The 15,587-nt window shown below is 43.2% G+C and overlaps 1 protein-coding gene across 2 annotated transcripts in view; it reads right to left on the reverse strand.

Moving 5' to 3' along the window:
* MYOM3 (myomesin 3) overlaps positions 1-15,587 on the reverse strand; it is a 92,254-nt gene that overhangs the window by 9,411 nt on the left and 67,256 nt on the right. For both annotated transcript variants that reach the window (XM_082244304.1, XM_082244303.1), the window contains 4 exons: positions 12,470-12,614; positions 10,399-10,458; positions 3,557-3,624; positions 1,207-1,317 (listed from right to left, as the gene is read on the reverse strand). In XM_082244304.1, the coding sequence (XP_082100430.1) occupies positions 1,207-1,317; positions 3,557-3,624; positions 10,399-10,458; positions 12,470-12,614 (384 nt within the window). The remainder of the gene's footprint in view (positions 1-1,206; positions 1,318-3,556; positions 3,625-10,398; positions 10,459-12,469; positions 12,615-15,587) is intronic.

Consider the following 15,587-nt stretch of genomic DNA (forward strand, 5'->3'; position numbering starts at 1 on the left):
ACCAAAAGAAAGCCCTGTTTGTGGGAAAAAAAAGGACATCAATTTCATTTGGGTACAGTTTTGCACGACCGCGCAATTGTCCGTTAAAGTCACGCAGTGCCGAATCTCAAAATAGGCTCTGTTCTTTGAGCAGCCAAATCCTCCGGGGCTTAAGTGGTTAATTTTGATGATTATGGCTTACAGCTAGTGAAAACCCAAAATTCAGTATCTAGGAAAATTAGAATATTACATAAGACCAATAAAAAAAAAAAAAAAGGATTTTTAATACAGAAATGTTGGCTTACTGAAAAGTATGTCCATGTACAGTATAGTATGCCCTCAATACTTGGTCGGGGCTCCTTTTGTATGAATTACTGCATCAATGCGGCATGACAGCAGTAAAAAACCTGGTGTTTCAACTATTCTACACTATACAAAAATCGGTTTAAGCTTTAGATATATTTAACATTCCACTGTGCATAACTGGGTGTTTGAAGTGAAGACAGATTTACTTGGCTAAATGAAAAAAATACTCTCTTAGTAACATATACTTTATACTCCAAGTATTGGATATGTGTGTTTGTGGGGGTAATTCTTTTTTATTGTTGGCCACTAACCTTTTGTCCCCAAGATAGTATTCACGAGTGTCTTATGGCAGAGGCGTAACTAGAACCTTCAGGGCCCTGATGCAAGAAACCATGAAGGGCCCCTCAGACCCCTGGCCAGGGCCCTTACCTTCAAGCCCAGGGCTCTTCCCACTAATCCTGGGGCTCTTTGCACTCGTTGCATGGCCTTTTATTACGGTCCCGCAGCAGGATTCTTTCACAAGTTCTGCAGTGGGCCCCCTTCCTGCAATCTTGTGGGCCCCCTTCCTGCAATCTTGGGGCCTCCCCACAGTGGTGCAATGCCAGGGTCCGGTCGCAAGTGTGACCCTAGCTATCCTGGAAGTTCACCCACTGGTTTGCTACCGGGCCCCCTGGAGCATGGGGCCCGGTAGCGATTGCAACCCCTGCAACCCCTGTAGTTACGCCCCTGTCTTATGGCTAATAACATATATAAATTACAAGCATTCATTTCAATCTGCAAAGCTGGAAAAATGTTTGTGCAAATTTCTGATTGCAGGCCCTGGGAAAGCCCAGCAATCAGATACATTAAGTACAATACAGCTATTTGTATAAAATATTTATTGCTTATTAAGAGTGCAGTGTCTCCTTTTGTTGAACTTACCTTTTTAATTACAAGTGCCCCTAACCCAGCTTGTTTATCAAATTGTCCATTAGATAGTGGTTTCTTGCCCACAGACCACTTGAGCGTGGTCTCTGTTTTAGTATTTTTCACCTGCAAAAAACAACTGCATCTTAACGTAAAGCCAACAAAACTCTGTAATTTTGTTCAGACTGTTTCAGCAAGTTAAACAGGAGACCATGAAAACCTCAAAATAGAATTATTTACCAATGCTAGTATTTTTTGATCTGTGCGTCATAATGGCGTTTACATTTTTTTCAGGCTATCCAGCATTTTCTAATATGATATAGATTTATTGCCCATTTTTGTGTAGTGATCAAGAAGCACAATTCACATTAAAGGTATTTTTTGAGACAATAACATTCATAATCAAAATACCATTTCCATTATAGTGGTAGATTTATTCTGCTGGTAACACAATCACAACTCTAACCTTTTTGATCTGCATGCAAGAATGTTATAGTGTATGGTTAAAAATAAAGGTGTTGCTGGCAAATTTATGTGCATGTATTATTTAAAGAAATGTTATGATCACAGCATACACTTTTATTCTAAAACATCAGTATTGTAACAGTCAGGGGTACACATAAGTGGGGGATGGATGGTCTAAACACCCCCTCCCACTCCACCCAGAGTGTCCGGGATGGTGTTGGTTAGCGCTGAGACACTGCATTCCTGACACCCCTTCCTACTTTGGGGGAGCTGAACTGGTGAAAGAAATGTGTAGAGGGAGAAGAGAACTGTAATGGGGGTAAGGTGGATCTGTACCGGGAGAAATCTGTAGAGCGGGGAACTGTACTGAGGGAGAGTCTGTACTGTGGGGGCATATCTGTGGGGGGGGGGGGGGGAGAACTGTACTGGAGGAAGCTGTATTGGGGGAAGATCTGAACTGTGGGGGTGTCAAGGTCTCACCTTGCCCTCTCGTTGGTAGCCAACTTGGACATGTGCAGACTGCTGTCTCTTATAGACTCTGATTGCATCATCACTTGCCTGCTGCCTGGGCGTCGCACAGAGATGATGCTGCACACCTGACTATATCTATCACCTGATGTGTTGTAGTCCTTGCCCTTGCATTTGTGCTCCAAGGTGCATCTCTGCTAGCGGTCTTCTGTTTTCTGTGTTCCTCCGTGTATGACTTGGCTTGGCTGATGACTCTCCTGGCTCTTGACCCTGCATCGGCAGATGATCTGGCATCAGTAGACTACCCGCTTCTGGACTCGACCCCGGCTTGGATGGCTACTTGCTTCTGAATTTGACCCCGGCTTGTTCCTGCTCTCACTTCCTCACTCTTGCTGTGCGTTTATTGTTGTTTGCTCCAATAAACTGCTTTATTTTACCTGCATCCCCATGTGGTCTGGTTTCCTGGCACCCTGACAGGGGGAGATCTGTACTGGGGAAGAGATGTACAGTATATGGAGTGGGGAGTTGGATTTAGGCTCTGGGAGGGAGGTCATTTCTTTGTTGTACTCTGTCTACTGATCTTACAGACTCCTGATCCCTGCACTCTATGTGTTACACACCCCTGACAGCTGTTAGATGCTTACTTGCTGCACAGTAATTAACAAATATTTTCTGGGTGCAAGGACTGTGCTACAATGAGTGGGCTAAAATTTAAGCCCCTCCAACTCTTAGCTCAATTTTGCCATACCCATTATGCTTTCCTTTAGGTGCCCAATGCTGACCTTCTCAGAGATTGATTTTTCTGAGTTTCTATCAGAAATCACAAGTCAACTAGCTTCACTGCCCTGATACACTCTTTATAATGTACAATAGCCAAATAATTGTGTGATTCAGCTGAGAAAGAGTAGCACCTTGCTATAGTTTTTGTGAAAGGTAAAGGTGCAAACTATCTTGGCTATGGAGTGTCTGAGGAATAAAACAAAAGGTGTTATTTACCTCAATAGCAATCGCTCTAATCTGAATTATCAACTTTAAATGGCGTTGGCCGTCTGAGCACCAAATAACCTTAGGCCAATCTCACCGTTGAAATACTGCCACTTCCAAGCATTAGCTAGCGGCAGGACTGCTATGGAGGACACAACAGAGAGGTGACTTACTCACTTGCTTGCATGTGTCACTCACCAGCTAGATGTGTAAGATGTCACTCTCCTCTTGATGACTCACATTCTGCAGCATTTTAGATCTCACTGATCTAACCAGCAAGAGAGCAATCCATAAAAAAACAGAAGGGGGTTCTCTTTGCATACTATAGCAATCCTGTTGAGTTCTCAGCAGTGACAACATTGCAACTGTGACATGGGCCTTGATGAGTAGAATACTGTTCAAATTATAATATGTTCATAATGATCATAAAATATACAAAATGTCATACCTTGCATGTCATAATCACATGGCAGTCTTCTGTGACCTTCCACTGCAACTGCTCCTCAAAATGCGGTCCTAGCAGGACATAGATATGAATAACTAGTTTGTGGATTGGCTTGGCACAATAGTGAACTGTGTCTGAGCATTTGTACTTATGGAGTTTTCTGTGACATTCCCACTACTCATCATTAGATAAGTTATGCCTGTGTTTGATTTAAAGCGGAACTATGCTGCATCTGAGTACCACAAACCAAAAATGCCATTTAATTCATTTTTAATATTCAAAGCAAACTCATCCATCCATGTCTCCATGCATTATTTTGCGAGAAATCACTTTGAAAAACAGCCCCTAGCATTTTAGGCTGTGGACATCTTGAGTAAGGGCAGGTGATTCATGGAGCATCTACTTCCGGAAATCCATCTGCCCTTAGCTCAGGCATGCAGGCAGGAGAGTGTGCTTAGCTTACAAAAACCCTCCTCACTCCTGAAGACTCCTGGGATGTATGATATCATTTGCCTAGGCCTGGAAATCAGAAAGTAACTAATGAAATGTAAAAAAATAGTTTAAAACAAGTGAATATGAAACTTTCCTATCTATTTACTATTTTTAGCAGTATAAGGATTAAAAATAGTCACTGTTGACTTAGGGAGTGAAGTTCCACTTTAAGATCCTATAGTGTTTCTGCGGATCAAACTGGTTTTATCCCCGGTAGGGAGGCGAGGGATAACTCTCTTCGAGCTCTCTCCTTGATCCATTTTGTCCGCACTAAGTCCCAGCCCACCCTGTTCCTTTCTACCGACGCTGAAAAAGCGTTTGACAGGGTGGACTGGGACTACTTGTTGACTACCCTACGTTTCTTTGGCCTGGGCCCTAGGGCTCTACAACAAATTGCAGCTTTGTATGCCCAACCGACGGCACAGGTACGAGTTAACGGCCTCCTAAGTACTCCCTTCCCCCTTCATAAAGGCACTCGGCAGGGGTGCCCTTTGTCGCCCCTGCTGTTTGCCATTTCCCTTGAACCCTTTTTATCCCCTATTAGACATTCCAACGATATACATGGTGTCACTGTGAACCGTCAGACGCATAAATATGCCGCATATGCGGATTACATACTTTTTTTCATCCAACAACCCCGTATCTCTTTACCCGTACTCTTACGAGCCTTTGCAGACTTTCGCCAGCTCTCAAACTTCAAAATTAACATGTCTAAGTCCGAAATATTAAATGTTAACCTCCCCCGTACTGAGGTTTACGCACTAGCCCCACATTTCCCATTTCAGTGGTGTCCAGTCAAATTGAAATACCTAGGTATTTTCTTGACCCCCCATTTAGACTCCCTGTTCGGTCATAACTACCTCCCCCTGTTGAACACTGTAAAATCTGATCTTAGGAAGTGGTCCTCCTTACACCATTCTTGGCTGGGCAGGACCAACATAGTCAAGATGAACGTTTTACCTCGTATTTAATTTTTCTTCCAAATGTTGCCGCTGGGTGTGCCTATTGGGCTTTTTACTATTTTGCAGTCTTTGATTTCAAGGTACATTTGGCAGGGCAGGCGCCCCAGGATTGCCAGGACGACGCTTTATCGTCCAAAGCGTTCTGGGGGACTTGCACTCAATAGTATCAGGGACTATTTCCGGGCTAACCCGTGTGGCTGACTGGAAATACTCTTCTAGCTCTAAATTATGGGTACAGCTGGAATATGACCTATGTGGAGGGGACCTGTCTGCTGTGCCATGGATCCCGAGGTCCGTCAGGGCCCTCTCCCCAAACACTTCTCCCCTGACCTTTTCTACCTTGTCTGTTTGGGATTCCCTTCATAAAAAGTTTTCCTGGAACTACAACTCTCCCCTCATGCCTCTGCTGAACCACAAACACTTCATGCCTGGATCCTTGGACACTGGATTTAAAAGTTGGTCTTCTAAGACTCCTCTCTTGTTACACCACGTAGTCCACTCCAACACTGTGAAACCCCTGAGCCACATATTGGGCTCACGATCTGCAACGGTCATGGACCATTGGAGACACAGGCAGTTGACCACGTTCATAGCTTCTCTTCCACGTCCATTGCGTGACTCCAAGGAGTTGAACCCTGTTGAGGCAATATTCTACCCTCGGGACCCCCCTCTTCACTCCACCTCACAGTTCTACAAGGCCCTTATCTCCTTGCAGGGCCAACCCTACCCGGACTTTCTACATAAGTGGGAACTGGATATTGGATCTCAAATCTCTGATGCTCGGAAGGACAAAGTTCTTACATTGGCTCACATTTCCTCTCTCTCCACCAAGGTGGCGGAAACCAACTACAAGCTATTATCCCAATGGTACTATACTCCATGGAAACTACACAATATTTCTCTGGCCATCTCCCCGTTATGCTGGAGGGGATGCGGAGATACCGCCTCACATGCACACATCTGGTGGCTCTGTTCAGTAATATAACCGTTCTGGTTGGAAGTTCTCCGACTCATTCAAGTAATAACGGAAGATATTATTCCATTAGATCCATGGGTTGTCCTGCTGCATGGAACTACCACGCCGCTATCTAAGTACAAAAGATCAATGATTCCTCATATGCTCAATGCGGCTAAAGCCCTGATTCCCACCTTCTGGGGCACACCGACCATTCCCACAGTACGACAATGGCTACGGAAGGTGGATATGACATACCAATTAGAGGAACTTACATTCATAGCCCGTGACAAACTGGACCGTTTTCGTTCTACCTGGTATCCTTAGTCCTCCTTTAAAACCACTTCGTCCTATGTGGCTCTGCTCACTGAGGACACCGCCACTGGTTTATCGCCTTCTAATGCAAACCTGACTGTTTAAGGTTTCATATGTGGAATGTATGTCACCCGTGGCCTAATCCCCCCCCCCCCTCACCTTTTGTCCCTTTTCTTTCTGGCTGCTCTTTTCTTTCCCTTTCTTTTGTGCTCTTCGCTATCCCCTCATTTTCCTATGGGCTCTTTCCGACATTGGTTTTATTATGCAAGATGTTATGTTATCGTTATGCTTTTTCGGATTTATTGGTGCAGTGATTGTCTAGACAATAGACACCAGTTTTATGACTAGGTGTGCACGGCACACGTTGGGATTTTCATGCACTCGATGATACTGTTCCATTGTTTCTTATTGTATTTCATGTCGGATTGTACTGTCTATGTTCTGTTTTTCTTTGTTTCTTGAAAATTTTTCAATAAAAAGAAATTAAACAAAAAAAAAAGATCCAATAGTGCAAAAAATATGTATTTTGGTAGCTGTATTTGGTTAATATATATATATATATATATATATATATATATAATATATATATATATATATATATATATATATATATATATATATATATATATATATATATATATATATATATATTAATAATAATCAGTTTATGAATTTCACAAGCCTTTAGTTATATTTTTTCTTCACATTTACATGCTGATTATGCTGTCCAGTAAAAGGTGACTGTGACAGGGGTTGGGGCAAACCATATTATAGCCAGGAATGCTTAAAACCATTGTCTGTCATTCACATCTTTAAAAAAAAAAAAAACTGTTGAAGCAAATGCTAAAGCACCCTGGTGGTGTTATGGTTCCTGTTGCTGACATTTTTGTCGGACACCTTGGTACCTTTTTGCAATAGTCCTTTATGGGGCTACTATCCAAAATATATTCAGCTACATTGAAGACTGTAGCTGAACTCCTTTGAGCTTTATTGCAGAATATACACTATATTGTCAAAAGTATTGGGACGCCTGCCTTTACACCACATAACTTTAATGGCATTCCAGTCTTAGTCCGTAGGGTTCAACATTGAGTTGGCCCACCCTTTGCAACTATAACAGTTTCAACTCTTCTGGGAAGGTTGTCCACAAGGTTTAGGAGTGTGTTTATGGGAAGGTTTGACCAGTCTTCCAGAATTGCATTTGTGAGGTCAGGCACTGATGTTGGACGAGATGGCCTGGCTCACAGTCTCCACTCTTAATTCATCCCAAAGGTATTCTGTTGGGTTGAGGTCAGGACTCTGTGCAGGCAAGTCAAGTTCCTTCACCCCAAACTCGCATTGAATGCATTAAGGTGAAAAACCATGAGACTAAACAACTCCTTTAACTCCTTCCTGCCGCCGCCTCCCGCCTGGCCCTTTAAGAGATTTCAAATGCCAGGAGGCAGAGGTGGGCATTCCGATCATGTGACAGCTGTGATTGGTAGTCACAGCAGTCACATGATTGGAAAAATGCCGATTGCAAGTACGGAACAGAAGCTTTCCGTTACCCTCCGGTTATTGTGCTGGGTTCACACAGGGAGCGCACACTCAGCAAAGTAATGTTTTTAAATTGGGCCGCATATATGTTGGTTCTCGGCATTAAAGCCCACCCATTGAGAGGCCGCATATATGCATATGGACAGTGGGAAGAGGTTAACCGGTTGTAAACCTCACATATGAAATCTGAACAAAGTACTTTCTTTTATACTATGTACTTGTCGCTATGCAAAGCTGTGTGATTTCTCTCTGCTGCCTTGTTTCTCTGTTCTCTACATAGGTCACTTCTCACAGGTTTTCTCTACACCAGAGATAAAAAAAGATGGCGGGTAGGAGAGCTGCAGCACATAGCTTGTGATTGACATCCACAGCTGGGCTTGTTCTTTATAGTGTGAGGAGGGGTGTGTGTCCCTTCCCTTCAATCAGGGCTCACAGCTCTTCTCCCTTAAGTAGCACTGCCCCCTTGAGGGCTGCTGGATATTACACTTTCGGGTCCCCCTCGGTTAACGTTAGTAACACTGGCATTCAAAACTTAACACTTTACTTCTTGGCTCAGTCAATGATCAGTACAGGGATATGTAGTTGTTTTTGGTGCTTTATTTAAATTAGGGATGGGAGAAGGGAATAGTGGAATACTCCAAATTAACTATTTACAAGATGGAGGACTTTTAATTCTCGATACAGCCAGGCTGTTGATTCACCCTGCCACTTAGGTGAATTTGGGGTTAAGTCTCTAACCAGATGACTTGATGAACTAAATTCTCTTCAGGATACTCTCCTAGCATCCTCTTTCTTGACCACTGACACCTGTCCTCTGACTATCCTACTCTGGGGTGGCCCCCCTCAGGTCAGGCCCCTAGACACGATCCCCTGTACTCATGATATTGTTTTTCTAGGGTCTCCAGTGTCTCCCTCTTAGTCAGCTCCCCTGGACCTCTGGGTTCAGCTCCATTCCTTTGGCCCTCAGGACGACCTCCTGATGCCACATGCCACTGCTACAGAGGAAGAGGCAGCCGCCACCCTCCCTCCGCGACTCTGCTCACCAGCCAAAGACCCCGCAGCACATGTGCTCCTGGCTTTTTTACAGTATCCCAGAATACACCGAGACAGCCAGTCTCTGCCAATCACCAGGACTGTATCAAAGCCTATGTATCCATTGGTCAGGTTTCCTCCCACTGTCCAACATGCCTCTCTATTGCACCAGTGTGAAACACTCTCTAGACCCAATGAATCACATACTGAGCACACTGAGCTCACTGAGCAGACCTCACTAACAGATCCTGCTCTCTGGTAGGAAGAAAGCAATATAGATTTCCCAGCTGCTCCTCTGATAGGCAGATAGAACCAAAAATTATACTCTCTCACTAGCATCTACCTAGGACGGTGCTGCACTTAGATGTTCACGGTGTGAATTCAGATCCCCTTTCCCTGCTTTCTGCTGCGGAGAGATGCTGACAGATTCTGTGTAAATTCTGGGTGTTGTATAAGGCTGTAGAGGACAGATGACTCAACTAGTTTTGATCAAAAGCCCTTAAAATTTTACCCAGACTCAGGAATTAAAAGGAAAACCAAACATAATAAAAAGGTTTCTTATGTGCCTAGAGCATGCAAGTTAAAATACCTTTAATTGTTCCAAAACGAAACCACATTTACAGTAAGCCAATGTTCACACATCGTTCTACGACCCCCTGGCAAAACAGGCTGTTCTTTTGCAGATGCACAGGGGTGCCATTATGTCTTAATGGAACCCCTACACATTGGAAAATGCAGTGAGTTTTCTGGTACGTAAAACTGAACGGTGCCGCTCCAAGTGGCCGCCTTTTAAAAAAGGGTCAGAGACTTTTTCCCTGCATATCCTGCAGGTCCAACAAACAACAGCAGCACAAACAAACTAAAAGGCAGCGCTAAATCTCAAAAAATCATGTTGAAATAAAATATTGAAACCAAACTGCATTAAAGAGGAAGTAAAGTCGAAAAAAAAAAACGAGAAAAAAAAGCCCTGTAAAGAGAAAGGCATAATGAGCTAGTATGCATCGCATACTAGCTCATTATGTAGTACTTACCTTAAAACGAAGCCCCCGCCGTGCCGCCACCTCAGCGACAGGACGGCGACATGTCCGGCCGTCCTGCTTCCGGGTTCGCGTCCTCCGGCCATCTGATTGGCCGGAGGCGCGATTACATCACTCCTGCGCCTGCGCGCTGGAGCCGCCGTTCACGGCACTGAGCTCTGAAGAAACGGCACGGATGACGTCATCGGCAGTATGCACTCTAAATATCTCCTAAACGGTGCAAGTTTGGGAGATATTTATAGCACCTATAGGTAAGCCTTAATATAGGCTTACCTATAGGTAAAAGTTTGTGAGGTGGGTTTACAACCTCTTTAAGTGTAATGAACATGCAAAACACATGCAATCCTACAGTATAATAACACAAAATATTTGATTTCAACAAGACTTTTTGAGATTTAGCGCTGTTTTCATTTTGTTTTTTTAATTTTTATTTTGCTAATTAGAACATATGGCATGCTGCTCTGTCTGCAGATGGATTCTTGGTTGTGAGTGTGGTCTTTACCTATACACAGTTACCTTGTTTTTTTTTCCATGCCTTCCTCTTCTTTTGGGACTCGTCATAAACGTTATCAAAATCTTAGAAAAGAAAAAATAAATTAAATATGTTGGTGTCAGAAAAATTGATCAGTGTGTCACATTTTCATTATATGATGACAAAAATCAAATACAGGTAGCAGTTTGTGAGTAGTAATGCCCCCCCCCCCCCCATTTGCCTTAATCAGCAAAGTGTCAGCTTAAAATTGACAACAGGTCCCTGTGCAAGTAAGGATGAGTACATGACTTCTCACCTATCATCCTTGAGTTGGGGAGACATCTGTCCCTCTTTGGCTGTAACTTTTTGAAAATGTACAGAACTTTTAGAGCACCTATAGGTAATGCAAGCTAGAACTTTAAATTAACTTTTGTTTAATAGCTACTGTTCAACACAGTGTCTTTATTCAACTTTACCAATATATATATATATATATATACTGTGACTATATGTAACAAATCAAAGAAAAGGTCAGTTTGGTTAAATTTAGTTATGATTTTCTTATAAATCCAAATGCATGTTGGTAGGATAAGTGGCTCCTGTCTACACTGGCCCTATTATGTGAGTGCTTGTCAGGGCAAGGACAAGGGGTGGTTAGGAGGGGAGGCTGCCCTAGGCATTGTGGTATCATGTGAGGCACGGGGGCGCCACAAGGAGATTGGGGAAGAGGGGGATTTGTGTTGGGTGGGGGAATTTGCGAGGCAGCAGGAGGTAAGAATTGTTCTAGGAGGGGAAATTTGAGGGGTGTGCTAGGAAAGGTGATTTGGGGGGACTTGTATTGGGCGGGGGGATGAGGAAAGAGAATTTGTGCTAGAATAGGTGATGTGGTAGAGGGGGAGGGAATTGTTGCTAGGGGGATTTTTTGGGGGGGGATTTGTGCTAGATGGGGGGATGGGGAGCATTTGTGCTGGGAGGGGGGATTTGGAGTGGGGGCGGGATGTGAAGTTTGAGGGGTAGAGGATTTGTGCTACGAAGCTTGATTTTTTCTTTGTGGGTAGAGGAACTGAGCTAGGAGGGGAGATGGGGGGGCAAAGAGTTGTGCTGGGAGGGCCAATTTTAGCAGGGGTGGACTTGTCCTGGGAGGAGTGGGGATTTAAGCTAAGCATGAAGATTAGTGAAACAAAGGGGGGGGGGGGGGACCGCGCTCAAACAATAACTCAATGTGAATAATAATATAATATAATAGAGTCCGTGTTCAAAAAAATATTTTTTGTGGCAAACTTCTATAAGTGAGTATGATGGGTTTCCTTGTCTCCAAAGACACTGCTCATTCGTGTTCATGGGTTAGTGCTCTCCTCCACCGACACCACATGCACAGCCCACTTACCAGATGTACCTTGAAAAGTGTCAATATAAATATGGGTCCCCACAGCGGTCCACTCGGTGACAAACAAAAACCAGGACAAATGCAGGGGAAAGATGGAGGGGCTTATAATGTAGTATGCTAAAAATCCATTTACTAAATAATATAGCAACTTACAGTTAAAATTACGAGTGCCAGCGAGAGGAATCACAATGTAAGGTCCAGAACGCCCTCCCGCTTTCCAACTGCGTTCCAAGTACCGGAAGTGACGTAGCGGCGTACCCTAGACTCAACGCGTTTTGTCAGCAAACGTCTTATGTCATCAGGAATCACAGAAGATTAGTGCTCAATTTATTTGAGGGGAGGGGGTGCTTTTTTTTTTTGGGCGGGGAGGGCAGTTTGGCATGTTCAGCCTTGGCTCTAGATGACCTTCTCCCCGGCACTGGTGCCTGTATGGATGCATGTGACCTAAGGACTTTAGAATGTAAGCTCCTTGAGGTCACGGACTGATGTGAATGTACAGCATATAAAGGGTTACGTATTCAATGCAAAGACTGTTCTATATCATGAAAAATTAAGACTTGTTTCCTGTGAAGTTCTTGAAGATGTGATCCTTTTTTTTGAAACAATGATTATATTGAACAATCATATCCTTACATGTAAGCCAGCATACAGTGCACAACCACTATTCTTGTTGTTTGGTGTAAAATAGTTTGACAGGCCCAGTACACACATATACAGTAGTTTCTGACCTTCCCCAGTAAGGGTAACACTGATCTGGTTTGATGCTTTTCCATCTACTATTTTTGCAGTATACGTTCCTTTATCTTCTTCACCAAAATCTTCCTTAATTATTTCAATAAGTCCATTTTCCTTGTCAAATGTTATTTTTCGTTTCTGTAAAAAAGCAAGATAAACAGGGCTCATTCAATATGGCAACATGTTCTGTGGCTGTGTCCAAAGTACAGTAGAAAGTGTTTAGATGGCCTTCTGATTCACACAATTCAGCCTTATAGCAAAGCTAGGTCATGGATGTCTCCTTTTCTTCATTCAGCTTAGCCGCAAAATGAAGAGATGGCATCATCACACTTCTGATTTATTGTCCACTGAGCATGATGCAGGCAGAGTGGTGAAACAATACATTTTTTAAAGCTGAACCAGCAAATAAAGATTTCATCTGAATGGCTATTTCCTTTTGTAGTTCACAGGATATGCTGAACAGAACTAAAACTCAATTGGCAGTTCATTTTTTGTCTGTATAAGATCATTTATGCGAGCACATGTTGAAAGTACTACAGTTGTAAACCATATAGTATTCTGATAACTGTATGCAGAAATCTGATTGATTGATTACTTCTGTGGACAGGTTTCTTTTATACAGGTAACAAGCTGAGAATAGGAGCACTCCCTTTAAAAGAGTGCTCCTAATCTCAGCTCGTTACCTGTATAGAAGACACCTGGGAGCAAGAAATCTTGCTGATTGATAGGGGATCAAATATTTATTTCACTCATTAAAATGCAAATCAATTTATAACTTTTTTTGAAATACATTTCTCTGGATATTTTTGTTGTTATTCTGTTTCTCACTGTTAAAATAAACCTACCATTAAAATTATAGACTGATCATTTCTTTGTCAGTGGGCAAATGTACAAAATCAGCAGGGGATCAAATACTTTTTTCTCTTACTGAACATATAATGATTGTGTAACATTAGACAATGTTACTGAGAGCAGAACTCTTTTTGCCCACAAGATGGCAATGTTAGCTATGCCTTGTTAGCTAGTGGCTGGCTTTACACATGGGCAGTCTGGGAGATGTAGTTTGGAGGAGGATCCGAGCCACAACCATCCCTTGGCAGCAACTACAATACCCATATACACCTGAGAGCAGGAGGGATCATATAAAAAGGAAAGTTGGGAAGCATGCCAACCGGAGCAGAGAGAGAGCTGAGGTGCTGTGTTGTGCTGTGCCTGGAGAGCGGGCCTGTGTGCTGAATTTGCTGAACATTTCTGGGTACTATAGCTGCTGCAGTAGTTCAGGGATTACTCCATGTTGAGAAGGGAGCTGGTGAGAGGGTCACAGACCCACCATTCAAGGGGTTGTAAAGTCAGAAGGTTTTTTATCCCAATGCATTCTATGCATTAGGATAAAAAGTCTTCTGTGTGCAGCAGCTCCCCTCAGCCCCCCTAAAACTTACCTCAGTCCCCTCTTTATCCAGCGATGTCCATGAGTGCTTCAGCCATCCGGGACACTCTCTCCTGATTGGCTGAGGCACCGCAGCAGTGCCATTGGCTCCCACTGCTGTCAATCAAACTCAGTTAGCCAATCAAAAAAGAGAGGGGGTGGGGCCGAATGGCAGCTTCATGTCTAAATGGACACACAGAGCTGCAGCTCGGCTTGGGTGCCCCCATAGCAAACTGCTTGTAGTGGGAGCACTCAACAGAGGGGGAGGGGCCAAGAGCTCCAGCCAGGAACCTGAGAAGAGGAGGCTCTGGGATGCCCTGTGCAAAACCAACTGCACAGAGTAGGTAAGTATAATATGTTTGTTATTTTAATAGAAAAAAAATTAAAACATTACAATCACTTTAAGTTGTAATTACCAGCTAGTAACATACAGACACAGATTCCTCCCCCCCCCTCCCCCACCACCACTACCAACACCACCATTAAGTTGGAATCACTGGTTGACAATTAACCATCCTAGACCCCTTACACCTGCTGCTGTGTGAAATACCAAGCCATTTTAGGCAGAACCCTACATAGCCCAGGAGTCTGTCCTATATCTCAGAGTGCTGACATTGTTTTGCTTTCCTCTTTGACTGTTATCACTGCATATATCCTAGCCCCCTCCCCCACAGCTGCTGCACTTGTGCCTGCCCCTTCTTGTACTCATTTGCTTCAGAGGAGATTCCTTCTTCTACCAGACCCAACATCTGCAATATACTGTTGTTGTACGCCATATATTGACTCATCATCACCACCTTGCGCGCCAACAGTTTAAAGGTCCCCATTGTAGCTGGCAGAAAATCCATCACAAAGACTTACCCAGATTACCTTACTCTGAGAACAGAACCATGTTTGATCACAGGTCTGAATTTTATGGCCTAAACCTAGTCCCTTGAGAGCTCTCAAGTGAAATAGTTCCTATGTTTTGTTTTTTGCCCATGTTTTTGGGTCACTTGAGGTGTATCATCTCGTACGCTACTGTTTATGCTTTTGAGGTCACAGTATAAGTTGAAAGTTTACATTCCACAAGCTCCCCTGTGGGCTGAGTTATCCAGTTATTGTTGTGTTTATGCTTATTGACATTCCTGTGCCAATTTTCTCTAGTATATTTTATAAAACTCATCTACCATTACAGTCTGCCTATCTTCTAAAGGGTTGTGTGTATAACTGTTCTGTGCCTACAAGGGGCCTACAAACAAGGTGTTCTGTTGGAGTCGGGGAGGTGAGGATCACATGGGGGGGGGGGGGGACATGAGGAAAGGACCCAAATATCCAGCGGCTCCTGTGGGGGTAGCGCTACAATTGTAATATATGAATTCCTTTTTTTTGTTATTTACATGCCTTCATTAAAATGTTACTGCACATTGACATGCAGATCATGAAAAAGTGATTGCAATAGGATTTGGAGCGAACTATTATACTGCCAGTGGTGCCTAAAAATTATCACTTTTTATTCACATGGCTTAAATGTTTACAAAAATCATTATTACAACTGCTTCAGTACCCCAGCAGTATTATAGATTGTCCCAACCACAGTCATTGTCACTTTGTTGGACAGTTTGGTTTATAGGTAATTGTGAAAATAAATAAATAAAATCATTTGTAGAAGTAGTGTAAAAGGTAACTGATGCTAAAAAACGTCA

Source organism: Pelophylax lessonae (genome assembly GCF_965119305.1).
Source record: "Pelophylax lessonae genome assembly, chromosome: 2".
In the NCBI taxonomy this organism is placed as follows: Eukaryota; Metazoa; Chordata; class Amphibia; order Anura; family Ranidae; genus Pelophylax; species Pelophylax lessonae.